Source organism: Strix uralensis, chromosome 8 (genome assembly GCF_047716275.1).
Source record: "Strix uralensis isolate ZFMK-TIS-50842 chromosome 8, bStrUra1, whole genome shotgun sequence".
NCBI lineage: Eukaryota > Metazoa > Chordata > Aves > Strigiformes > Strigidae > Strix > Strix uralensis.
In genome coordinates this window covers 29,589,249-29,616,261 of record NC_133979.1, presented here as the reverse complement: position 1 = coordinate 29,616,261, position 27,013 = coordinate 29,589,249, and the positions used below count along the sequence as shown (strand labels likewise).

General features: G+C 49.0%; 1 protein-coding gene across 3 annotated transcripts in view; it reads left to right on the top strand.

The window, feature by feature from the left end:
• The first annotated feature begins 19,670 nt into the window (after nucleotides 1-19,670).
• PBX1 (PBX homeobox 1) overlaps nucleotides 19,671-27,013 on the top strand; it is a 136,847-nt gene continuing 129,504 nt past the window's right edge. Inside the window, exons 1-2 of one of the 3 annotated variants that reach the window (XM_074876912.1) lie at nucleotides 19,671-20,279; nucleotides 22,879-22,952. In XM_074876912.1, coding sequence (XP_074733013.1) covers nucleotides 20,089-20,279; nucleotides 22,879-22,952 — 265 coding nt within the window. In that variant the 5' untranslated portion in view covers nucleotides 19,671-20,088. Of the gene's footprint in view, nucleotides 20,280-22,878; nucleotides 22,953-27,013 lie in introns of those variants that run through there. The other 2 variants (XM_074876914.1, XM_074876913.1) reach the window with 2 other exon arrangements.

The following is a 27,013-nucleotide window of genomic DNA, read 5'->3' as shown; positions in this document are numbered from 1 at the left end:
CATTGCCCTCTAGGAAGACCCAGTGATCTTCAAGTAGCCCATCTCCAAGGACCCAGGGATGAGCTCCTCCTCTGGGATTGCTCTTGCTGGGACATTTTGGTGATGATGGTGGCATTTTGATAGCAAGCTCTGGTGCTAGCCCTGAAGATGTGAGTGATGTAGCAACATCATAATGGCAGGTTGGAGACCTGGGGCCACTGGGCTGGGGAATGCGTCTCTGAGAACATCAGTGTGATGCTGAGCACTGCTTGGATCCTGCTGTATGCCGGAAGGAGAAAATTGACTTGAAGGTCTTTTGTGGATTTAGCTGGGCTAAGATGGGGCATAAACCACGAGTATCTTGGCTGTAGTATGTCTCCTCTGCAGAGGGTCCCATGCTCTCTGCGTGCCACACCGTCTAATCTATGCTGCCTTATTTTGAAGAAGCCATTGACCTTGTGGCTTTTACTCTCAGCCTCTCTACCTCCCTTCTGCAGTGTGTCCTCTCCAAAAGCTGAGCTGTTTTGCACTCCTTGGAGGAGCACTGCAGCCAGCAAGAAGTGACCCCAAGACCTGCAGCACTGGAAGCACTGGCATGTAGGAGAGGTCAGAGGGGAGCTTGTGCAGGCATTGGGTGGTCAAAGGCTGCTGAGTCCCCAGGACCAGCAGCTAGAGGGAGATATGACCTCACGCTGAGGGCCAGGCTTGTCTATGCCGTGGATTCCTGTCCTAATGCCAAAGAAAATCCTTTTGCTTTCTAGTGTTTAGGGTCCATGTAATGAACAGCCATAATGCAGACTTCATTACATAGCATAAGTAATTCTCGAGATTAAATACTTTTAAAATGGCTCCTGCTGGAATTTCTGCCAAAGTATTTCTTAGTCCCTGTCTACATGGGAAGTTTTATCAGGTGTATCACGATCAGTATGTGCAGGTCCAGTTACACCGGGAAGGCTCTGTCTAGACATTTTAATTCCAGTATAAAAAGGGCCTTTTTTCCTTCAGTTTAAATTTGCTTGCAAATGTCCTTCACAAAATCAGGGCCTGCTTCATCAGTGTAAGAGCCGCCTTGTATGTAGCACTATGTTTAGATCTATTTTAATTCCCTCCCTAGACTGCACCAAAGTCCACTCTGCCCCGAGGCCAGAGGTTTCTGCTCCTGCCATGGCCCTGGCTGATGGACATGGAGATGGATTAGTGTTTGGCAGCTGCTGGGCTGGAGGCAACTCTTCGTGCCCAAAGGAAGCCCATGGTCTCGCAGGTCCCTTCCGCAGTCCTTCAGCTTAACCCTGCTCTGCCCCTCTCTGCGATCCCCATCCTCCCACCCCAACGGGATGTGTCCCATGGGGCACCATTCAGTGAGTCTTCCCCAGCTGAACCTCCTGTCTCATCTAGAAAGCTGGTTTGGGGATTTGCCTACTAAGACCCAAATTTGCAAGAGCCATGTTGGATTTTGGCTCATTTTCCATGTAGTGAGCTCTGAATCCCAAATGATCTCAGCTTCAAAACTTGTTTTGAGGCCTTGAAGACTCACTGGCTTTTCAAAGCTGAGAGGAGGTGCTGCATCTCCTACACTGCAGTTACAGGAGGCAGCTTCTGGATGCTGGCTCTCTGAGTGATGGCTTGTAAGGAGTATCTGCCTCCCTCTGCTCTGGACCATCACTTGGGTAAGGATTGTTGCCACTTCTACATGTGCCTTCCTTGCTTTTGCCCTCACCAGGCACCAAGCATTGATTTATTCTTCCTGAGGCCATGTCCAAGCTACCTAACACAGACCTCCACCATGAGTGTGGAGCAGCAGTACTTTGTCACTTGCTCTCCTTTTATGATGAAAGCCCTTTTTGCTGTGTTTCTGTCTCTCCTTCAAGGTCTAACTGCCTGAGTCCTGCCAAGTTTCATTTTGTTCCTGTATTTCTTGATTTCCAGATGTGTCTTCCTTTGCTGATCTCTCCCCCACCTCATCTTTTTTCCTTTGTAGTCCTGATGCTAAATGTGAACACCCCTTTCCTATTAAACATGGGTCCAGGCTCAAAGCCTTGCTTGAATGGTTGTCCCACCTTCATTTCACACCCTAACTAAAGAATATTTGAGATTTCCTCCATGTTCAAGTCCTTAAGCTCCTGAGTCATGTTGAGCATGTTAATGGTGTTGTAGTTCTGGCCTAGCTTTGTGCATCTTCTCTAGTGAATTTGATTTATCTATCCAGGATCAATCTGAAGTTGTCTTCTAGACATGGCCAGCTGTTTGCCAAAGCTATGGCCAAACAAGCTCCAGAGGAAAGCCCCAGGAGTGGGTAGAGGCTTGGGGGTAAGGACCCTGTTGGGGGCAGTTGTCTGGAGGAGGAAGAGGCAGCAAAGCCTTAACTGGGAGCAGTTAATTATGTTCCCCTTTAAGATTTGTCCTGGTTCAAAGCGAAATGGATCTGAGGAAGTCACGTGGCTTGTGTTAGGCAAGAGGATCCCAATGTTGTCTTTTTTTTTTTTTTTCCTCCTATCTCTGTCTATACATTTATTGGAAGTCAGGTTGCCAGGAGAGCATTACCAAATAATTATCCTGTGCTACCTTATGGTAACCTTTGCAAGATAGTGTTTAGATAGAGAAATCGCATGAACTAGTCATTAATATCTTATAGGTCAGAGTTACGGATGTTGCACTGTGATGAAATATGTATTTCTTCCTATTTCTTAGGAAAATGAGATTGTGAGACAGAGTAAGATTTATGATGATCTTAATTAGTTATTTCCTAGCTTTCAAAATGTTTGGGTTTGAGAGATGATATGATAGATAATTAACTTGTTGTCATACAGTGACTTTTAAAATGAAATGTTTGTTCTCAAAATATTATTTGTCTCAACATGCACCATATGCATGCCATAGTACATACACACATGCATATATAGATAAGTACATGCATACGCATCGCTGCAGTGCTCCCCCCACCAGCCGCAGAGGTAGGGATCACGGGGTAACGCTCCCGTGCCGGGCATCGTCCCTGGTCCCGCGTCGGGCTGAGCAGAGGGTGCAGCCATCGCAGCCCTGCAAAGAGGATTGCTGTCACGCAGCTGCCGTTCTTGCTATGCTTGTCCTTACTCTCCTGCCAGAAAGGTGACCCGCAGAGGGTAAAGGGACTGGCATTCTGCCTTGCCCTTTTCTGTGTGGGTTTATGGCCTAAGGTGAAGGCCAGAGAGTTTTTCACTTATTCGGGTCTTTTGGTTCATCAGCAGACACAACATGCCCCCATCAGCTCTGGGTGCTCTGGGACTAGCCCTGCTCTCATCCCAGAAGTGGGGCAGTCAGGAGGGATGTATTTGTAAGACTTTTTTCTTTGCTTTGCCCTAAAACCAGGATGGGACAGCAGCCCAGCTCCTCCAAGATCCTGTGCTATCAGTTTTTAGGAAGTCCTCCAGACCATTAAGCTCCAGGGACACCTGCCAGTAATATGGCGCTGCTAAGAGGTGCAGGTTTTGTGTCATTTTTTGCTGAGCTAATAAACCCAAAATGAAGGGAACTGTATCCCTCATTGCTACATCCCTCGGGGACAGAGTGGGGTGGAGAGAAACTCCAGGGAAGGCAGAGGGCAGGTTTGCATTGACCCCAAAGGTTGCTGGATGCAGTCCCTGAAGCTGTGGCTGCCGTGATGCCTCGTCGCTGCAGGGAGCAGAGCTGCTGCAGAAGGAGAGAGGTCACCTGGAAGTTGATTTATTTTTTTTTCTTTCCCTTTCTTTTGCATTTTTCATCAAAGCTTTATAAATAACAGACAAAACCCCTGGGGAAAAACCTCCCAACCAGCCGCCTGCTGCAAATACTCCAGGAAACGGGAGGCGGGGGTGGGGAAGAGGGAAGGAAGGCTAAATTTGGTGGCTTTTATTTTTAACAAGGGCTATTTCAATCTGGTTTAAGCCCATGTAAAAAATTTAGAGCCATGAGAAACTTTTGCCAGCGCTGTAGGAGTCTGTCGAGCCAAGCACTCACTCCGGCCGGCACAGCACAGACACGGTGTCTGCGCCAGCCCCTGCTCCAGGAGATGACAGCTCAGACACTGCCAAGGCCGTTGTAGGGACAGGGAGCTCAGGGACAGAGATGAAGCGATGTTTTTTCAAGGCCTCGCATGATTTCTCTAGCAAAGCCAAGAGAGGCTCAAAACTTTCCAAAGCAACCAAAGGATGCATCTGCAAACCCTCGCTTTTCTGCAGGGCTGTTGTATTTGGGTCCCTGGTGCAGCACAGTAAAGTTTAAGTTAATAAACCCAAACAGCCAAGCAGAAAGCCAAACCCTTCTTTTATTTTGCTTTTTAAAAAATTCCATGACGACCCTTTTCCTGCTGACTGGCCCTTGCAAAAGCTTGCTGTGTGCAACACCTGAAGTCAAGGCATATAAAATGACGTGGCAGCATCCCTCTAACGTTCCCCTGGCACTCTTCGGAGAGCGAGGGTGTTAACCTTGGTGTCCTGGCTGTGTGCCAGGGTAAGTAATTACATTCGGCCTCTATAAATTAGCCCCATGATCGCAGCCGGGGAGCTGTAGCGTCATTTCCTCCCGGCTGCGCAGTGGTGAGCGGTGCCCGACACGCTCCCCTCCAGCACCAGTTGCATCTCAGTGCGCAGGGTGGCGTGGAGGACGGGCATGGCAAGCAGTGTGAACTTGCTCATGCTAATGCTCCGTTAAATTGCACTGGGGCTACAGGTGCTGTACCACAGGTCTGGTTCTCGATGTTCCTGCTCCCGTGTTCGGGAAAGGGAGAGTGGAGAGGGCAGAGCTGCGCTGGATCAGGCTCCCTACCTCAACAGGGTGACCTGATAAATTGCCACCAGTCAGCTGAACCTCGGTAACGGCCTCTCAGCTCGCAGCTAAAATTAGCTGAAATGGCATGAAGAGAATTGCTGAAACCTCCACGAAAGTGATTTAAGCCAAGGCACGTGACCTTGCATTTGTCATGGGCTGAAGCGTGCATGGACCTGCAAGCACAGCGCAGGTGATGCACGGTAGCATGTTAAGCAGTGTAGACTTGAGCTGTAAGTAACTCTGTGGTTGGATCGAATGTTCTACCTGTGACCTGGTCCCGCCATTCCCCAGCACTGACTCAAGTTAACCCCTTCTGCTGGGAGCCAGCTTAAAGGGTCTTTGCCTGGTGTCTGGTTATAGCTGGAATGGACCCTGACGTGCAGGAAGGGTTAATTTAAGATTAGGTACAATGTGTTGGCCAACGGTGCTGTATTTCCCAGTGCAGATGCCAAGCTAGCCCTGCCTAATCAAGTCTGAGCTGAGATGAAGTGTGTCTGAGCTGAGATGGAGGAGATAGATGATAAAGCTAACAGGGTTGGAAGGTCTAAGCAGGAGGAGGCGTGGTGGCACATTCCAGACTGTCTTGTCATTGTCCCTTTCAAAGGTCAGCTGTTTGGTCTTTAATTCCCCAGACTGGGTGCTAAGGTCTTTGGGATCACTGTGCCTCCTCTTCAATGCATCCAGCAGCCTCGGCATGTGTGCCCTTCCCAGGCTGGCAGCACAGGCTGCGGCTCCTGGGGTTGCCTGCGGTGGAGTGGTTCCACCTTTGCATGGCTGTTCTGTGTGTGGGAAAGGATTTCAAGAAACAATTGACCAAATGAAACCTCCGTAATGCTTCTAAATACTCAAACACATTAGACATGCCTGCCCAGCTCAGAGATAAATTAGAGCTATTATCACTAGAGCCCAGACAAACAAATGGAGGGCTCTCTCCAAACAAGCCATTCACTCAAGAGACTGGATTTACAAGGGTCAGGGAAACAGCATGAGCTGCAGGCACCTGCTTTCTTCTGAAACCTCTTTAAATTGGCCATATTGACTGGTGCAGAAGGAGGGGAGAGAGCACAGCTCTGCCCTTTGGGATCTGGGGAGACACTTCCATGCAGGGACTGTGGCGCTGTGACGTACTAGCTGGCTTTTTGCTCTGTGTCCACAATCAAAGCAGAAGACAGACTCTGATCTGTTTTGCTTTTCTCCCATGTGATGTTTGGAAGATTGAGATGCTGGAACACATCAGGGATGCCCAGGCTGCTTTGCTTCGCCCTTGGAATTTTGTTTCTGTTTCCCAGGAGGGTTGGGGAGCTGAGTGGGTGGTAAGGTGGCATTGAGAGGTTGGTTCAAATCAGCATCTTGGGCATCAGCGAAACCGCCTGAAAGTGTAAACAGAAGCCAAAGTGTGTGTTTTGGGCCTGGTTTTGCATGGCAGCTAAAGGAAGGAAGGAGCAGATGCAGAGACTAAAAGGAGTAAAGGAAAAAAGAGATCATTATTCCACTTCCCTGGCTGCGCTGGGCAGTCAGTGCTCCGGTGCAGGGAGCACGGTGGCACAGCTTGCCACTGTGGCCAGAAGCACCACGCTGGGGTTGAGTGTGACGGAGGCTGGGACTTGGAGCCTGGCTCAGGCGGGGTGTCTGGAGAAGAGCCATGGTCAGCACAGGGTGTCAGCGCTTGGCTGAGCCCCACGAGCCAGCCTTGGTGCGAGTGTGGGGAGCCAGGCTGGGGGGAGAGGCTGGCCTGTGAGGCGGGGTCTCTGCAGCACTGTGACCCTCACCCGCTCGCCTGGCAGCTCAGGCCAGCATCACCCGTGGGGGCAGTGACGGAGGGTGTTATTCTCCTCTGAGAGATGCTCTTGAACCCAAAAACTTGATCCTGAACCAGAGCATTGCTTTTTGGAAGACATCCAGTCTCCATGCGTGACCTCTGACTGATGATGAATTTGCCATTTCCCTTGGTAACCAGGCCTGGTGATTAACTACCCTCACTGTTCAAAATTGTCTTTTATTTCCCATTCAAGGTTCCCTCACTCAGTGTTGTCAACTCTCACTATTTATTTTGGGTTTTGCTGCTTACTGTGCCTTTTACCTGCAAGCCTAACGAACATGCCAATCTCAGCTATTTTCACTCTGTGGGTATCTGGGATCAAGTCACGACGAAGATTTTCTTTGACTGCTGAGCAGACAGAGCCCTTTCAGTCTTTTGCAGGGTTGAGCACAGGCAAAGCAGAAGCTGTGCTCACCACTGCCTTGAGCATCTCCCAGTGCATGGGATTTTATTTAAAGACCCAGCGTCTGGACTCACATTACAAGGACCTTCTACTTTATTTTTACAGAAAGTGGAAGACGTGACACAAAAGACAAACAAAAATAATAACTTTGGTGTTTGTTTTTTTTTTTTTTTTTAATGCAGCAAGAGTTTTGTGATGTTTTGATTTATTGTGAGCAGAAGGGGTGGTGGGTGCTGGCTTAGTGACTAATTAGCAAAGCTGCAAACTTGTTGAGGAGACATCATGGGGCTCAGGGGGTGTCTCCTTGCGTGCGTGTGTGGTTCTGGCAGGCAGGGTAGACATTGACCTGAAATTCCCACAGCTCCTCCACCTGCACAGTACCAGAGCAGTTTTAGTCAATGCGGGTGGCCTGTCTGACCTCGACAGCTCTGAATTTCAAGTCTTCATCATCTGCAGGTTCTTCTGCATTTCTGGCCAGGCTGAAGGGGGCAAGTGGCCTCACCATCAGTGTCATGGGCGTGGAGAGGAGTTTGTTTTCCAGCTTCCTTCAACGGTCAGAGGTCCGCTGCATTGTGTCAACCTCCCTCTGCTGAGTTAACGAGCTTCCATAATGCCACGGCTTGGGCTTTGTTTGTCTTCCACCGTGTTGGTCACCCTCCCCATCTCCTGGCAGTGTTGCTGGATGGAGTGCTGCAGTGGCCACCTCTGCACGGCTGGAGGGGTCAGAGATGGTGGTGGCAGCACACTTGGGGCAAGCTGGCAGGTCCTCTGGAAGGGGCAAGTATAAACCAGAAGTGTTTCAAACTGAAACAGCGAGATACCTTGTTTAAAAATACCGAAATTACGTGTTTCCCCTTTCTTTATTCCTCTCTTCATATTTCTTCCCAGGAAAAAAGCTATTTGTGAAGCTGGATCCAGAGCAATAGTAGCCTTGGTGGCTGAACCCCAGCTGGTTTTCTGTTGATTTAAATCTTCAGCAAGCCCTACTAATTGCAGTCTGCCTCTCTTAAGTGTCTCCAACTCTTGCAGTGAAGCTCTACCTCACTCACCACTTCCAGGCTTCAAGATTTGGGTACTGTTACATGCCATTTCTGCTTCTAAAAGGACTCTGGAGGCTGGGAGTTGGGGAGCATGCTTCTAACCATTGTGGATATTGTGTGTATGCGTTATCCCTTCCACAAAAAATCAAGCTGGCGATCAGGCCTTGCAATGTTTGAGTATTTATTAAAAAAATAAAATGAAGAGCTGCAGCAAATAGGGGTTGGTGTCTTAGGGGCTGGGAGAAAAAGAGGGAAGGATGTGTGTGTACACGTATCACACATGCACAGGTTCATGTGACAGCCTACAAGGTGAAAGAAAGACCTGTTGGTAGCATACTCTTATGGTTATTGTGTTTGCTTCTCAGTTATCATATGAGGCCTAAGTGAGGGTGTCGATAGAATATTCTATGATGGGCATGTAAGACAGCGGTGACTTGTGTTTATGAAATAATCTCAGGAGCAGAGGAGGTAGGTGTGTCCATCTGGCACAGCCTGATGAGTCGTGGAGAGGCTGCTTTGCCCCATTTTGCAAAGAGAGATGCCTGAAGATGCCCAGCTCTGCTCCCACCCTGGTACCCATGTGCTGAGGGTCACGAGAGAGACTGCTGAGGGCTCAGCTCCTTGGAAAATTATCTTGCTTATTTATGTGATGGTGAGGGAGAAGTTTGTTTTTAGATGTCAGTGCATTAATGAACTGGAAGACGAAGGATCAAACTAATGTTCTTTATTTTCTGAAAAGCAGACACAGTCTTGGCTTTCATTTTCTGCAGGAGCAATTGAGAGGTTTTCCTACCAGAGATCAGAGCTCCAGCTAGTGAAAACCTGTAAGAAAGAGTCCATGCCTCAGGCAGGAGGCAGACAGACAGTACAAGGGAAACGAAGCAGTGACTGGTACTTCAGCGTGTTTACAGGAGCCAAAGAGCAGAGCTGGGACCGCGGGGCCAGCCCTGGGAACCCCAGGCCATGGAACTGGCCTCCTTCATCCCACAGTAATGCTCTAAACATTGACCAAGGCACGTTTGTTCATGTGTTACCCCTGGAGCTGCTGGCTGAAAAGCACTTTACCATGCAACAGAAACACAATGTGCTATTATTTTTTAGGCTATAGTCATTTACACGTTTTCTTTTTTGTGCTTAGCTGTTTGTGCTTGCCTGCTATTCCCTGCCCATCCAGCATCTAGCAAAATGAGATGCTGATCTTGTCTAGGGAGATAAAACAGTGCAAATTACCCTCATCTGGAAACCCTTGGGTTTGAACCTGAGCACTGTGCTTCTGCTGTAGTGTCCAAACCGGTGGAGCTAATGACCTGAAACTGCAGGGAAGTTTGGACACAGGCTGCAACTCCATCTCCCGGTAATGCACTTCTCAGTGGATTAGGAGCAGCTTCCCTGGCAAACTGGGAAGGAGTCCAAGCTGGGGAGCTGGTGTGATAGGAACTGACAGAGCTGGAAATTTGATTTCTGACTCTTTGTGCATGTATTTCTTGTGAGAGAAGAAGAGGGAAAGGGAGCCAGGAGTACTTTGAATCCTGCAATCATTAAAACCAATTCCACTTTTCCTGCCCCTGCCCACCTCCTGATATGTGTGTGAAACAATCTTTACAGCTACACAGCCATCAGATGGTATCGACCCGGTGGTGGAAATTGCTATTGACTGCTGCTGGTGCTGCTCTCTGCACTTCCGTGGCTTTTAAAGCGACACTCTTCAGGTGATTTCACTTTGCACTTGATACAGCCTGGGAAGCTGTGCCTCAAATGGGATGGAAAGAGCACGTGTGGGATTTGCGTGTGCATGTGTGTGCAACAAACACCACCACTCCTCTTTAGCCAGGGAAAGGGTGTTTGAGTAAGTGGGAAGAGATGCTCACTGCAGAAACACTTGCCTAATGGGAAGATTCAGAAATTTGATTTTGTTTTTTTCTTTAGTCCATCATGAAAGGATTCTTGTGTCCCACCACAGATTTTTTCCTGCTGCAATTCCAGCACCAAGCCAAGACCATTCTTCTGTCCTTATGATGGATCCATCCAGTCCTACATTGGCTGAGGACTAGATACATTGATTTCTTGTTTTAAGGGGCATCTCTGATTCCACATTATGAATTCTCTCTCATCTGCTCTGGGTTTCAAAGAAAAAAGCAGGAAACAGTAATATTTGCCTTTTAATGCAAGTGTTTTGAGCAGCCTAAAGAACTCCTTTCATCATGTAGCATAAGAGCAGGGCTCTGGCTCAGGACTGTAAAAATGCACATTTTGTTTCCTCTGAGGCAATTTAATTGATGGTATTTGGTTATTCTAGCACATGGAGTTGGAGTTAAGGGGTGGTGAGGGGAGATGATAAAGCAAGCTGTGTAAAAGCTAGAGTTAGAGTCTGGTCCCAGCTCCACAGAGTAAATCTAGTGCAATGCCATTCTATTATCACTGGTATCGCTTGGGTTTCTGGTGTAGAGAAAGGCCTGCGACTGAACGGAGTCAGCCTAACCATGTCTATGCAGAGGTTGCTCTAGCTTGCTCTGTCGTTGAAATGACTCACTTTGATAACTTGACATCAAAATGCAGGTACTACGTGTTCTCTGCTGTTAACCAAACTTTGATCCTGGTGAAGGTCTCTCCAGCAGTTGCTTGGGCCCATCCATTCACAGGCAAACAGTGCACTGTGCAGCGAAGGTCCCTGTCCTGCCTGTGGTGAAGATCTGGCAGAGTCTGTCTTTTTCCAGAGCAGGTTATGATGGTGGAATCTCCCAGGAGTGGTTTTCTTCTAGGATGTTCCTCCAGGGCTGACAGCAGCACTGAGGCCTCCAGTCCATGTGCAGTCCATCTCCAAGCACTGGATTGGAGAGTGCTACGTTATGCAGGCTATGAAAATAAGCTGAATGTACTTTGGTAAATAACACTTCTCTGGTCAAGGAGTAAAGCAGGGTGCTACCTGCAACAGTGTGCCCTGTGCTCCAGATCTGGCTAAGCGTCCATCTCTCTTATACCAGCAGAGTCGGAGGTGCTGTTGTGAAAGGAATGGATGTGCTATTTCTTGTAGATCTCTGCCTTTGCTCCTCCTCCAGACTCACGCCTTTGACTTCAACCACATGGCAGTGCCCAGGAGCAGCAGCTGGCCAGATGTGTCCAGAGTGTGCATGCAAGGGGTCCCCTTCCTTGTTCTCGGGAACAGTGACTGCCTAAAGCTTCCGAGCCAACCCCTTAGCTCAAATGCAAATAACCACTGCTATTAACTCTGAGCAGTCCCTGACAGCCTTGATTTCAGGTCACAAGACTGGCAAGCTGATGAGGTTTCAGGAGACGTGCTTGTCATTTCCCCACTCTCCAGCCCAAGCCCTGGGAACTGCTCTCCCTGGTTTACCTTGAGCCTTTGGGTTCATGTGGTGAGTCTGACCCTTCTCAGCCGGGCTCTGTCTCAACTGAATGGCAGGAAGAAGTGGAAATAGAACAGGCTGGATGTTGAGAGCATGTCTTGGTGGGATGGTTTGCATTCCCAGCTCCCAGTGTTGAGCAGGGCTGGGAGATAGGGTTAACTGGGAGTTAGCAGACCTGTTGGCCGCTGTGGGCAGCGCTGAGGGCTTTGCAGTAGAGGCGGTATGAGGCCTGGCCTAGGGCTGGTTTAACATGCCAAATACTGCTCTGCATGCTTGGGGCAGTTCTCTGAGGAGAAGGTACAGGGCACCTTTGGATGAACACATGTCTTTGCTGCTTCTGTATCTGCTGCCCACCCCTGGGCTGGTCACAGCTTATGTATTTCAGTCAGAGAGGGGGTTGATGACGTTAAAATATCCATGTTCCCTTCCCTGTAAAACCAAAAGTCTGTGGCTTGCTTTGCCTCTCCTCCCTTTCCCCTCTGCCCAAGGCGCTCTGTATCTCACAGGACACTGCTCCCACTTTTCTCCTCCCACGCCATCCCCATCTGGCTGCTGAGAGCCCGACACTGCCTGTTCCATGGAGACAGTGGGGACCTGGGACGACTTCTCCTCCCTGCTCCTCCTTGGGCTCTGCCAGTGTCTTTCTCTCTGTCCTAATTCTTGTATTGCTCCAGAAATAGACTATCCGACTGGGGAAATAACAATTAGCTGGAGGAAGGAGCTGAGCAGCCTGGAGCACAGGAGGAGTTTCAGCTCTTTTATTTGAGGCCAGGACAATGTGAACTGAGTGGAGTCTTCCCAGCCTGGGCCTTGCAATTCAGGCTCCTGTGCAACACCCACTTGGGGCCTCTAAAATTTGAAAGCCAGGTCTTTACTGTGAGTAAATTGGTACTGCTTCAAACAAGATTTATTAATTTACATTCTTTGGGGACCTCCCCCAGTATGAGACTGGGGGAAAAGCAGCATGTTAGAGTCGTTGGTAGCTTTTTGAGTTTTACATGTCCTTTTGTCTTCCCCATTGCCGCGACCATGGTGCCCTCATCCTTTTCCCAGCCCTCTGGCAAACATCTTCTGGCCCTCTCCCAAAGATCCCCACCCCTTGGACACCTTAACTTTTGCACGTATTAAATGAAGGGCAGGAAGGCTGAAGCTGCCACCAGTGTGGGAGGCTGCAGGCTCATTCCAGAGCAGTGTCCAAGACCTCCACCTCCTTCAGCTCAACAGGACCCCTCTCCAAAGCCACAGTCCCAGTGAACTTGACTTTCAATTCTCAGGCTTTTCCTTCTTAGAGGGTGCTGAGCTGATGGGGTCTGTGGGCCACCCCTTGCATGCGAGTGCTAGATGACTTTGAGCTCACTGCAAGATGTGAACAGTTTTTGCTCTGCAGGCTTTGCTCTCATTCAGAACTAGTGACAACCTGTCCTTTCTAGCTTCTCCTCTGGAGAACAGTGCCTAGGGAGGGCAACCTGCTCCCCCAGCCCAGCTTCCAGCTCCACATGTCCCACAGTAACCAGGTGCTGCTGGAGTATAGATGTGCCCTTATCAAACAAGCGGCCCTTGATAGTTTCTCTTTCTTCCAGGCTTAACCTGCCTAAGTCTTTTTGGGGTGAGATACAATATGCGACTTGACAGCAATGCTAGGTGAGACTTTTTCCTCCTGGGAAAGCGTGGTAAGACATTAAGCTTTGCAGGTTTTCTGCCCAGTCAACCAGGGAAAGTAAAGTCCTTGGTGAACTTGGGTTGGGTTTGGGGGCAGGAGAGCTGCTGCTGTGATTTGTGGTTATTCTCTCTGCAGCACTGCCTCCTTACTCACAAGTGAGAGGCAAGTGGTTTTGACACCTCTTTATGACCTGGGAGCCACAGGGAAGTGGTGGTGACTTGTGTTCTGAAAAGACAAGGTCATCAACAAGGGTGGTGCAAGCATCTTTGGTTCGTCTGACCATATGAGAATCCGAATATTTTCAATTCATAGGACTTAAAGTGAACATCCTAGGTTGCTGGCTATTTGAAATTTGGTGCTTCCCAAGATGGTGTCCAATATAGGGATATTACTGGGAAAGCTCTTGATACCAGCAATAGTGAAAATGAATGCCTGGTTGTAAAGCCTATCTGTCCTACAACCTTCAGGGCCTGCCAGGGGACGTGTTTCCTGGGCTGTGAAGAACCAATATGGGACATAATCATATATCAGTGATTATATCGATCACTGTCTCAGACCCATTCAGTCAAGGACACCAGCACCTTTCGGAGAGGAAGTATTGCTCCTGCTCTGGGATTCTGGGGAGGGTGTTGAATGCGTGGCAGTGACTGTGTGCGAGGGGAAGTGACTCTCTTTTAGGGAATGCTGGGCCCATGCTCGAACCAATTAGTTGAATGGAGCTGAGCAAAGTACAGGAGGGACCAGACTGATAATAAGCAAAGTGCTTAAATATGGGAAGTTGGGGAAGAAGCCAAATGAAAATGAAATAAAAGGCTAAGGTCCAACTTCGGCAGTTGTGTAGAAAGGATGCAACGGCTGATAATAGGAAAGCCTGCAGGAACACTGGGTCAAAACCCCTGCGAGAGAGACTGAAGGAATCTGTGAACAAGCCAAGGGGGGTGGATTTTATTGAAAAGCGAGTCAGCAAATTAGAGCTGTTGGCTTGCTTACCGCCATAGAAACCCAAGTCTCTCACTGTGACCTCTTCGCTCACTGCTTTGTGGTGATGGCCAGCTTGAGAGGTGCATGGGATTGTAGGGCTCTATCTCAGAGAGCAGCAAGGGTCTTCTTGGCAGACCTTTGCACAGGAAGGGCACTTCCCAACAACTTCACTGCTGCGGAGGGGCAGAAGGCGTTTGCCCTATCCCTTAATTCAGGGCTGGTGGGTATTGTCTTTGGAGATAGCCTTAAACCCCTCTTTTATGAAGGTGAAATCAGAAACCTGTAGCTGAGCCTTTTCCTTCACAGCCTTCTCAGCCTTGGACATCTGTGGAAAGCTCAGGAGAGGAAAACCAACTTCTGCCTGCAGATTAACTCCATAAAGACCACTTGAAGGTAGATGACGTGGTGGAAAACATCCCAAAACCATGAGTCTGCATCTGAGACACAAGGAAAGTCATTCTAAATGCCTATAGTTCACATGAGGCAGCAGGGATTTCCTTCAGTCTGCTCAAGGTAGATACTGTGTGATCCACCTTTGAGTCATAACCTCGGCTCTCGCTAGTGGTTTGCAGAGGTGAGGCACTTGTCCCTCCATTTCCCCATCTGTAAAAGAAGGCTAGGGATATGCCTTCTTAGTAAATCATCTGAAAACAGGCTTACTACAAAAGTGAGCCCATATTGTTGGTGGTGGAGAGGAGTTCTTATTTGGAGGCCTGACTTGTGACATCTCATGGAGAAGCTGTGGAATATAGTCATGTGCTTGTCCCTCTAATGTGGCTTTCTCTTTTTAAAAGAGCTGTGCAGAATGTGAGACGCACTAGATAGAAGTGAATTTAACGGCTATTTTGTATCCTTTGAGGAACATCAGTATTGGCTGAAAGAGGGAAAAAGACCTTTTTTGTTGAGTCTGGAATGGACCTGCTTTTATTGGAGGACTCTACAACTGCTTTTGTTGATATTTCCTCTGATAGCTTTTACCTGACTTGTTTTCAAAATCCTTGCTGGATTTTTTTCAGTCTTCAAAACTGCATTTCCTTGCTGAAATTCAAGTTTGGGGTCTGGAAAAAGGTCCCAAATGATTTTGCAGATCGTTTGCTCTGATGTAGAAGTCCCAGAAATAGGACATTCTGTAAGGGAAGTCACCTGTTTATTTCCAGGAGGGCAGAGAATTTATTTTAAACAATGCCATTTTCTTTTCAATTATAGACGTTTTTGTGGGAAAAAAATTGCAGCAGTCTCTAAGAAAGAGCACGTGATCACAATTAAAGGATGTGTTGTGCTGTATCAGAAGGTAGCATTTAAACCGGGGAAAGACTGAATATTGACTATAACTCATTGTAATTATACCATCTATTTCAAACATGTAAATATGTTTGGTAGCACTTACATGTTTATGTCAGCTATTGGGAAAAGCCGTTTTCCTTTTTGGTAAACTTCTGATGGTAAGAATTTTGTTACTTGCATTTGAATAAGCAACAAACAACAAGTTTAGATGCAACAAATTTTTGCGTGAACAGAATTTGTCGTGTCCCCCCCCCTCCCCCCCATGGTTGTAGTATTTTACCCACATTCAGGTTGTTTGTAATAATTTTGTGAATAGGACATATTAATAAGCAATACGTTAATTAAGACATGCATTTCGTAAGAGCATTTACCATGCATTTGCCATGACCATGGTAAAGTTGGTGTGATGCAGGGCGTTGAATGTGGGGCTGGGAACGGGGTGAGTGGGAATCTATTTCTGGCTCTCCCCCTGCCTGGGCAGCTCTTCCCACCTCTCACTGGGATCAGCAGTATTTAGCTCCTTTGGAAAGGGCTGTGAGATCTACACATTAAAATCACTCTAGAAGACCCAGGTACTTTGCTAAAGTCTAACACACAAACCCTGCAAAAAACTTGAATGCTGATTTAACCTGGCATGGTGAGTGAAGCTGTGTCTCTGCTAAAGTTGATGAGAAAACTCCCTTCGCTTCTGGGGACTGGGATCCTTCACCAGGGGAAATCATTCTGAGCCTATTTCCCTTCCCTTTGACATTTCTGTCTTATCAAAAGCCAAAGGAGTAAGGAAGAAGGTTAATGACTAAATTGACAAATAAACAATCAGTTCAAAGCAGCAACACAATGTTTCCAGCAAAATTTAAGAATCTCTGAAAACCATCTAGGAATGTAAACTCTGCTGCACTTCAACCCAAGAGAGACAATCCGTATGGAGCTCATTGTGTTACGGGGCCTGCGGCTGGCTGGGAAATAGGAAGGGCTTTGTTTTTTTCATGGAATATGTTAGAGGAAAATTGCAGAAGAGGGAGAAAAATTAATTTGGTCATGGTGAACAGAGAAGGGCATTGCCACGGAGGTGTCTCAGGTAAAGCCCCTCTGAGAGTGTTATGTACAATCTGTACGCAGACTGTAGGATGTCAGGTTTTGGACAGCAAAGCAAAAGAATCTGTGGCTCTCCTCACCAAAAAGAAAATATTTAAGGAGTCACAGGCCAGGAGACCGGTTTTCATCCCATTGCGGTGTGAGCATTGAGCGACGATGATGGGGAGATGCTTCCCTCGTGCTCAGAGAAATAGCCTTCTCTTTCAAGAGCTTCACTTTGCCACAGTAATGGTGCATTAACAGCTTGATTTTCATTTAATAAATAATAGGAATTATGCTGCGATGGAGCCAAGATTTTAAACAAGGGGCTCCCGTAAACATTTTCTTCAGGAATCTGCGATAAACCAAAGATAGCATTAGACGTACTTGGAGGGAGTGGGGACGCCAGACTTGGAATCTGTCCATCTGCTTCACCATTGAAACAAAACCACTTTATAACAACCACAGAGAGGAAGCGATGTAGCTTGGCACATACACTTACACTATGTGTGGTGGAAATGTTTATTCTTTATTTCAGGAAGATTTAGTGGGTGTAGAGATAATAGAGGATAGCGCTCGCTTGTGTCTTGGGGAAGGAGGGGTGATGGTGTTTGGGTTTTAAGGGAGTCCAGTGTCAGCTCCCATGGGGAATATTTTCGGTAATACCTATTGCAATCTCATGCACTTGGAAGGCAGGAGGAGACAGAGGAATGAAATGTGCTTTTCAAGAGAGGCGTTGTAAAGGCCCCAGGATTAGTTATCTCTGACAGGAAGGATTTTACAGACTCCAGCAGACGGCAGAGGCAGGGTCCTGGCCATTTCTGCACTGGCCCGACGGCTCCTCCAAGGCCCCGTGCTGGGATGCCTCTCTTGGAGCAGCTCGGATCGCTCTGCTCCTCTCCCCGTGAGATGCCGTGAGGCTGTCTGGGGCTCACCAACCCCACAGACAAGTCAACTCACCCCTACCTGTGCCTTGTACCCTACCCACGCCGGCTCCCCCGGGGGGTCTTCTGGCTCCCCCTCTCTCGTGCCTACCTGGTGTGCTGAGGCATCGTGTTGTGAGTTGGGAAACAGGGGAAGGATGTACAATACAAGAGTCTGCGAGGTCAGCAGGCCACCACGTCCCATGGTCCCCAACGTCCCTGTCTGTCTCCCCGCAGCCACTGCTCCCTTTTCTGCTGTGCACGTTCAGCTCTGCTGCTCTGCCTCTCCTCGGAGCTGCTCAAAATCAAACCCGAAAGACCCTGGCCTGACCTCTGGGGATGGGAGAGTCCCTGCCAGAGTTTGAGACAGCCAGTGTCTAGACTCGGTGTGTGAGCAAGCGCGTGAAGGGATGACTAACTGTCTGAAAGTTTGGACCTTTGGAGAGGAGTCCCTTGGCTCCTTGTTTCTTGGATAAAGTTCTGCTTCCTGGGGAGCTGTGGAGATAAAGGATGTTTTTCTCCCTTTCTCTTTTTTGCCTTTTCAAAAAAGTAAAAAATACATAGAGATGTCTTGGGCGAGAAAGCAGAAACCCTCAAAAAATTTTTGCAAATCAAGAAACTCGAAGAACGTGTTGAGTGAAACATTTCATAGCGACAAAAATCAAAACATCTCACTTCGCCTTCAACCACTTTAAAACATTTTAATGGTTCGAAAGGAAATTTCAAAATGAAAAGTCATGTTTTGCTTAAAACACTGGAAAGTGTTTCATTAAAAAGGAAGAGTGGAAGCAAAACAATTGCCTTGTATTTTTTTTCTCTTTGCGATCAACCTGATGGCTCTTTCCCCAACCCGTGCTGAGGTCAGGGACTGTGGCCGGGCCTGTCATCCCTTGCGTTACGAGGGGCCTGGGGCTGGCAACCCCCAGAACTGAGAAAGGGACATTCTGATGAAATCATCTCCCACGCAGGAAATTCTTGTACCACTGTAACTTTGGTTTATTTGTTCTTTTTTAAATACAAATTTGCAGGCAAGCCTGGTCCCAGGGCCATCGCTGCTCACCAGCCGATGCCTGCAGAGGTCTTTTTGGCCACAGGGCAGTCTCAGATCCTGGGGACTGCAGAAGGAGGCTGGGGAAGTCCTTCCCCTCAGGAGTCCATGACACGTAAGTCTGAATGGCAGTTTCGGTGGCCGTGGGACCTCTGCCAGCTTCCCCTGGCGGGCATGGGACCATCAGGTGTGGGATGTGGCACCGCCGGCCTGCGGGATGTGCTCGGACAGGCCCCGCTTGTGGCACCGCCTGGGTCAGGGAAGAGCAAGAGAAGCAGCACCGCGAGGAGATGCCAGTGGCTGGGGTGAGACGGCAGGATCTCTCCGGGGGCTACAGCGGAGGGGGGACCCCGCTCCCACCCGGGGTGTGGAGATGACGTGGGGACAGCGTGGGGAGCCAGAGGCAGCGGGGAGGCCCGGAGGCTGCCTGAGGGGAGCTGGGGTACAGCAGGGCTGAGGGGAGGCTCGCTGAGGGGGCTGGGGGCAGCCTGAGGGACGGCGGGAAAGCTGAGGGGCAGAGCGCTGAGGGGCAGAGCGCTGAGGGGCAGAGCGCTGAGGGGCAGAGCGCTGAGGGGCAGAGCGCTGAGGGGGCCGAGCGGGGACCCGCAGAGCGTCGCCCCGCGGCCGCCGAGGGGCCGAGCCCAGGCAGGCCCGCCGCACCGCGCCACCCCTTCCCCCGCCGCCGGCGGCCGAGGCCGCTTTAAGGCGCGGGCGGGGCGCGGCCCCCGGCCCACCTCTGAACCCGGAGATTGACGGGCGGCCGCGGAGGAGGCGGGGCGGCCCGCGGGGGCCGGCCTTCCCGCCGCCGCCGCCAATGGGGCCGGGGGGGCGGGGAGGCGCCGCTGCCCCTTCCTCCCCCCGCCCCCCGGGCTCCTCCGTGCCAGTTTGAGGAGTCCGGAGCCGAACAAAAGCAGGCGGCGAGGGCCGGGAGCGGTGCGCGCAGGCCCGGCGGAGGGGGGGGGGGGGCCCGCTGCCGGCCGCGGAGCGGTGCGGGCCGCCAGCCAGCCCCGAACCCGGCTGCGGGGGAGAGGGGTGTGTGTGTGTGGGGAGGGGGGGAAAGTTTCGAGCCCTCCCCCGGAGCGCGGGGGGCTCCGCCGTGCTCCGGCCCCGGCAGCTCCGGCGCTGCCATCGCGGGCGGCCGCCCCGCTCCGCCCCGCTGCGGCCGTTGCTGCTGTTGCCGCCGCCGCCTCCTCGGGCGCAGCCCCTGCCCCGCCGGCCCCTGCCCCCGCCGGCCCGCCCGCCGCCGGCCCGCCCGCCGCCTCCCCGGGCGCGGGGCTGAGCTGCCCTGCTTTTGGACTCGCCGCCGTTTCCCCTCCCTTCCCCGGAACCCCCCCCCCTCCCTCCCTCCCTCCTCCTTCCCTCCCTCCCTCCCTCCCTCCCTCCTCCCTCCCTCCCTCCTCCTCCTCCTCCTCCAGCAGCCAAAGGGATTTTTTTCCCCTTTCTTTTCTCTCTCTCTCGCTTTTTTTTTTTTTCCCGTTTTTTTTTTTCCCTTCTCCTCCTCCTCTTCCTCCCCGCCGCGGAGCCGGGCGCCAGCGTGAAGGATAAATAAAAAGCGAAGAGGAAGAGGCTGGGGAGGAGGAGGAGGAGGAGGAGGAGAAGGGGGGGGAGGAAAGAAGAAGAAGAAAGCGAGCAAGAAAAGAAAGCGAGGAGCCAGGCGGCCAGCCCAGCCGCGCCGCTCCCGGCAGCCAGGGCAGGAGGCGGCGGCGGCGGAGCGGGGCCGGGGGCCGGCGATGGATGACCAGCCGCGGCTGATGCACACGCACAGCGGGGTGGGGATGCCGGGGCACCCGGGCCTGTCCCAGCACATGCAGGATGGACCAGGCGGGGCGGAGGGGGAGGCAGGCAGGAAGCAGGACATCGGAGACATCTTACAGCAGATCATGACCATCACGGACCAGAGTTTGGACGAAGCGCAGGCCAGGTGAGAGCGGCGGCGGGGCGGGGGGGGGGGGGGGTGGGGTGGGGGGCAGGTGCCGGGGAACTTTCCCCCGCGCCCCGGCCCGGCCTTTGTTGTCCGGCTGCGGGGCGCAGCGCGATCGCGCGGGGACGGGGCTCCTGCTGCGAAGAAATTCGGGGGGGAGGGAAAAATAAAAGGGGGACCGGTTAATTTTTTTCCTTTTTTTTTTTTTTTTTTCCCTAGCAACTTCGTGGCGGTTTCTGGGGGTCGCAGCGTTCCCCCGCCCCCCCCAATCCCGCCTCCACTCGGCCCCTTCCCCACCGGGGGACCCAAACTCGGGCTCGGCTGGGGAGGCGGCCTGGCTTTTCCCAGCCTTTTTGGGGTGGGGGTTAATTGCGGAGAGAGATGGTTGTTGGAGCAGGCTGGGCGTGCGGGGGGCTCTGCTTTGGGCTCCTCCGAAAGAGGCACAAAGTGCTGCTCCATTTTTTTTTTTCTAAGGGCGTTAATAATGTTCTTTTTTAGGGCCCTGTAGTGGTGTTATTCTTAAGGCCGTGTTTTTGCGCTCGGAGAATGCACATAGAAGCTTTCATTTTTTTTTTTCTTCTTCTTAATTGCAGAGGTATTTAAAAAAGAAAAAAAAGGCTGTAAAAGCCGGTAACCGAATTGCCCTCGGCTTCAATGAGTGCAAACCTAATATGCATCTTCAAAGGCGCTAGGAAAAGTTAGGGGAGGAAAAAAAAAAATACACAAATTGAAGGCACAGTTGAAAGAACTAAAGAAAAAAAAGTTGCCCCGAATTGCCCGGGGTACACCTGAAATTTCTTTCGGGCTGCATAGCTGCTAGGTGTGGTGTCCTTCCCCCTGGCATTCATGCCCCGAGCTGGAGCAGATTGCTAGAATACATTGTTCCTGGAAAAACGCACAGCACGGCCCCAAAACTCGCTTAGTAAGAACTTCCAGAAGGATAAAAGTACACCCCAAACCTAAGCTTACATCCACCCTGTCTCCCCAGCTTGTACAAAGCTCCCGCTTACCGAAAAGGCTCCTTGCTGGGCTGATTTTACTAATTTTCTTATGTTCTTGCAGGGGCAGAGTAGCTGTTAGGAGGAGGAGGAAATCATGCACTTTCTTCTCGGGCAGACCCGGGGCAATGAGGGGATTTTCCTTTGGAAAGTTGCAGGAATTGTGTGTGTTCCTGCCTGGATAATTCAGTGTAGTTAATCAACTCAATAAAACCAAAGCAGAATAGAGCTAGGAGAAGGCTTTATGGGTTTGTCTTGCTGGACTATTTCAGCTTTTTCCTCACAGTACTTTTTATTGTTTTTAATGCTGAGCTGCCAAACATGCTGTATTTATCACTGATGTTTGGCTTTGCATTTCCTCCATCCGTCCTACAATTCGACGGTTGTTTTGCTGCCTCTTTCTCTTTTTTTTTTCTTTTTAAAAATGAAGTTTGGGGAAGATGCAAAGTGCCACTATTATTTGTAAAAGGGCCCCTCTACAGCATATGTACGTGATTTGTGTCTACCCAAATGTCTGCACCCATCTGGGTGTGCTGATAAGGGGACGCTGTGGTTCTGCGAGGGTATATACCTTTGAGAGACTTCATCAGATATATAAATCTTTTTTAACATGTTGTGGGTGGTGGGGTAAGTAGTGTGAATGTTTGCCAGATGTTCACATCGTCTTTCGTGTGTAATTTCAGTTGGTAAATAGAAATCCCGTAACCGGTGCCTGATAGCAACAGCCCTTTATACAACTAACCCTTGGCTAAATGATCGTATGGCTTAAGAGGAAAAAATAAAATCATACTGTTTCTTTACTCAGTGGGCACATGGTGGGTTTTAAAACCAGATGATTAAAAACACCCCCCACCCCCCAACTCTTTTCTTAAAACCCACAGGAGAACGGTCAGCTCTGGAAAACAGCAGCCGAAAAGACAGGCGTTGAATAGCATGCCCTCCCCTTCCCAGAAGCAGCCGGCTGTGTTTTTAAATGTTTACTGTCCCAATTGTAAAGAATTAAATTTTAACACCTGCAAATAAGCTGGATGTAAGCAGCATGGAGGCAGAGGAATGGGTTTCTCGGTCCATACGTGCGCGTGTGTCTCTGCACTCCAAGTTGGGCACTGAAATTCCTGAATTGACAGCTCTAAGCAGAGGATGTTTCCAGCGCTGGGGCAAGGGGGGGTGTTTATTTCCCCTTTGCCTTGCAGGACAAGCCTAATAAAGCACATGGCTGGGTTTAATATCGGAGGTGGGGGACAAAGAGAGCCCAGTGCGCTCTCTGTATTGAGTTAAGACAGTTGAACCGAGCTTGGCTCCCAAAAGCTGCTGGCTTCGGCTTGGTGCATCGCCTGGCTCGCACCGGTGGTGGGAGCCGCTCTGTGGCAAAGGCGATCTTCAAGCCATTCCTAAATTGGCGTAATTCATCTCTTCTGCGTTAGGTAGGTGGCTGTTTGCAGCACTGCTCAAGTCCTAGCAGGGATGGCGGCGGGTCCAAGGGGGCTCAAATGTGTGCCCCCTGCCTCTGTCACGCACATGCCAGCCGGCGTGAATTTGAAAAGTTGTTCCTCGTGGTGACATCCTAACCTCACTCTCTCCTCTTTTTCTTTTCTCTCCAGGAAACACGCTTTAAACTGCCACAGGATGAAGCCAGCCCTTTTTAATGTCTTGTGTGAAATCAAAGAAAAGACAGGTAGGAAATCAATGCTGTTGATTCTGTATTATTTTTCTTTTTGCTTTTTGAGGGTTTTATTCCACCAAGTTTGTGGCCCCCCCCCCATGTAGCAAGTATTCAGGTGGGGAGAAACTCGCCGGTATTTAATGCTTCTGGCAGTGGTCTTGCATGATGTGGTTTGTGTCTGGAAGGGAAAATATTGTGGTTTAATTTCTATTGTATAGCTTCTTTATTTGTTGCTTTTTCTGGGGAGAAGAAAAAATCAAAACCCTTGCAATTTTTCTCTTGCTCTAGTTTCTTCTTTAAGACACGGCACAAAAAAATAATAAAATCTGGGTACAGAGTGTGGGGGGGAAAACTCAACAAAATGAAATTGTGCAGTTTTGCTGCTATTACTATTCAGGTAAACATAAAGGGTTCTTACTTTTTTTAAAAAGAAAGGGTTAAAACGCTCTTGTCTGCCAATCATGCAGGCTGGCTCATGTAAGAGCGAGTTGTCAGTTGCCTTTAGTGAAAGCAATATATTAGATTGTTAGTTACTTTAGGGTACTGTTGTTTTATGGCATGGGGTGTTCTCGGGCTTCTAAAGAAGCTAATGGCATGAGAGCGTTGGTTCTGCTGTTTCCCACTTTCCAGACCTCCTACCATGTACTAACACACTTATAACACATCCCAGGGGGGCATTTAAATTTTAAAAGCAACAATTAAAAAATAGCAGTCATCAATCAAGGGTGATCTTAAACAACAGATGCTCAGGGAAGGACATTTAGCAACATGCACCACTTATTTATGTATTTGTTGGAATCTCTTTTTTTTTTTAATTAAAAAAATGGGGGGAATGATGGAAATTCGGCGAGGGGGTGGGGTTCATCTCTGCTGTTGGCTTTCTGAGCCGACCAGAGTTGATCGGCGGGCTTTTCCATGCCGATCTAGCTGCCTTGTTTTAGCACGCTGAAAAGTACTTGACTTCTCTTCCCCCCTCCCCTGTTACAACAAAGACTGTAACAGTCAATAATTCATATCTAAACCATATAAGCAAGGGCATGACATGAATGAAAGTGACAATAAATATGATTGCACACCCAGTTGATATACATTGATAGTTACACATAAAAGGGGAACAGCTTTCAGAAACCTGAATCTGGGTCTTATTTTTTTTTTCTTTCTTAAATATATATAAAACCTCCTAGCGTGAGCCGTTGATTGAAAATACAATTACTTGACTCTTGCAATATATATAAAATGACTAAGGGGGCCCTTTGTTAAATGTTGTTTGTGCAGCGTGTAGCCCAGACAAAGCACCTACCGATGGCATTCGGCTCTCTGGAGTCCTCACGGCTGCGTGGCCGGGTCTGACCTTCCCGAGGAGTCTGTCCTTACGGGGTATCAGGCAGTGGGTTCAGTGTGGGAGCCTCTGTAGAGTTTGTATGATGTAACGTGAGGGAGTCTGCCTAGAAATAAATTTTAGGGGTTTTATAGCATTTCCCTGTGTGCCACCCCAAAAAAAGGAGACACCGAGTTCCTTTCCCTCTTCCCTTTTTCTCTTTTATTTTGTGTGAGCCAAAGAAAATGTTTGTCTGCCTTTTCTCCACGTGTATTTGATGCTGCATACGCTGCCTGTGCCGGGGTACCTTTTGGTGGAGTAAGGGATTAATCCCAGCTCAGCTTTGCTATCGGTGCAGTCGCAAAGTTAGGGGATGGGGAATCTGCTAGGACCAAACCTGGCGGAAAATCCAGGTGACCTTAGAGATGCTGTGGGGTCCTGGCATGCTGGGGAGGGATGGGGAGCTGTACATACCCACAGTGACTGAGTGGGATAATTCCTGTCTGCTAAGCAAAATTGGGAGAGATAGTATAGGGCGAAGCATGCAGCTGGAAATAAAGGATATTCAGGTCTGAACTGGGGCTGTCTTACATTTTTTTTTTAAATTTTATTTGTTGCTGTTGTGCCTGTTACTTGGCCACGGGGCTGCTGTACAGAGGTGTCTGAAGAGGTTGAATCCAGACGGCTTTTGGAGTGTTGTTTATCTACCCTCAGATATGTTTATGGTGAATTATTTTACTTTGCAAATTCAAAGACCTCCTCCCCTCTCCCCCATCTGCATCCCCAAAAGTCACACTTTGTAAGGAAGCAAACGGCCAGATGGTTTTGTTTTATTTTTATTTTTTTTTAATTATTGCTTTGTGGGCCCAACACTAGGAGGAAGTTAGCCTTGTTTTTTTCTGGGGCTGAGGGTACTGCCTGCTTCTGGTTGCTTATTCCTTCCTTGTGGGCAGCAGCGTGAAAGTTGAGCCAACTTCTCTCTTCCCGCTTTCCATTTTGCTTCCCAGATTTTTGCACGTGTCGCGTTTGAAATCCTGGTGATTGTTTGTGGTCACTGGTGGGTGTTTGAAAGTGCGTGCATACATCTTCCCCCCGGCGTTATGATGTGCAGAAATGTGCGTTCAGTTACCCCGCTGCCTGATTTAAGTGACTCCAGAGCCTTACGGAGACTTTACCACCGTCTCTCGCAACATTATGGCTAATATTTCATAGCGTTAACATTGTCTTGAGCAAACCCAAAGTGTCCATAAAGTTCTGAGAAAAAGAGGTCGTCTGTATTGGCCGAAGAGTTCCCTTTTGCACTTGGGCTCTTCAGTTATTTTAAAGCATTTATAAACACTTTTGATAATAAAAAAAAAGCTTGGTGGGTTGTCTTTTGTCTGCAACCTGGAGATTGCTGCTTTTGGGGTGATGTCTGTTCAAAAGTAACAAAAGTTGAGAGGTTTGATCCAGGCGGGAGCACACAGGGGGGAAAAAAATTGCTGCTTAAATATACGTATAAGTTGTCGGTGTTCATTTGGTGTGTTTTCACTTGCTGTTGGTCGCTTTGTTGTGAGGGAAGGGGCAGGACTGCCTTCAAATGGCTGGCTGGCTTTTTGGAATAATAATTATGGAAATGGGAGGCATTGTTGTCCTAAATACAATTGATTTCTCTGTCAATAGGGATTGAAATCGGAAATTGCATTGCTGATTTATAAAAAGTTTGAAGGCAGGAGTAGGGGCTCTGTCTTTATGGCTTTTTTTCCCCCCCTTGTTTTTTTTCCTCTCTCGGTATGTTGTGTTTTTTTTTTTTTCTTAAGCTGTTCTCTGCATGAGCAGAATAGCTAAGCAGAAGAATCAGGCAAGGCGTACGCAGACGTGGGGTCCTTGGATGGCAAACTGGAAAATATCTGCTGTCAAAATGCAGCAGCATCTATTTCAGCTGTGAGCCTTTCCCAACTCCCATCTCGTTCGGCGGGGACCGTCGGGGAGAGGCTGAGCGCAGGATATATGACCATTTAATCTGATTCCTCCTCCTTAAGAGCTTTTCCCATCGTTTCACTTTCTCTGCTCTTTTGGGGGAGGTGAGGGCATCAGGCAAATTCTAGTTCTTAAAAAGACCCTGACTTTGTATTTGAAATACTCTGATTTTCATTTTCTTACCCCCCTCACCCTTCTGTGTTGAAGGAATTCAGGTTTAAAAGAAAAATGTACATACCACTGACTGGGGGATTTACGAAGTGGAATATTTATAGACAGCACTGATTAGCCGTGCAATTGTTGTTGAATAATGGGTTTGTTTTTTCTTTTTTTTTTTTTAATTTTAGAACATAATAGCTATATAAGGCGCCTCTTAGCTACCTTTCCCTGTGCATTATCTTCACCAAACTTAACTCAAATCAGATCTTTGGAGGAGGTAGGATTTTTTTCCCCTTCTTTTCTTCCTTAACACCCCTTTGTTCTCTCCAGCTCTGTGTTCAATTAACACCCCCATCGCAGAACTGTAGTCTTTTTTTTTAATGTCTGTTACTGTATTTCACTTCTGACACCTCTCTTATTATTCTTGCCTGCTATTTCTCTTTAATATAGCAATTATGATATGGGGTTTCTTTCTTTCTTCCTCCCTCCCGACTAAAGCCCCACCAAGAGCAGCACAGGGAGAAGAGGGGCAGCTGTGGTGCCTGTAGTGCTGGTGGTTTTGGGGTGTGGGGCAGAGCTGTAAGCCCTGGGGTAGGCTGGCAAGCCCAAGGCCCCTCGGATGAAGTTTTTCGCAGAG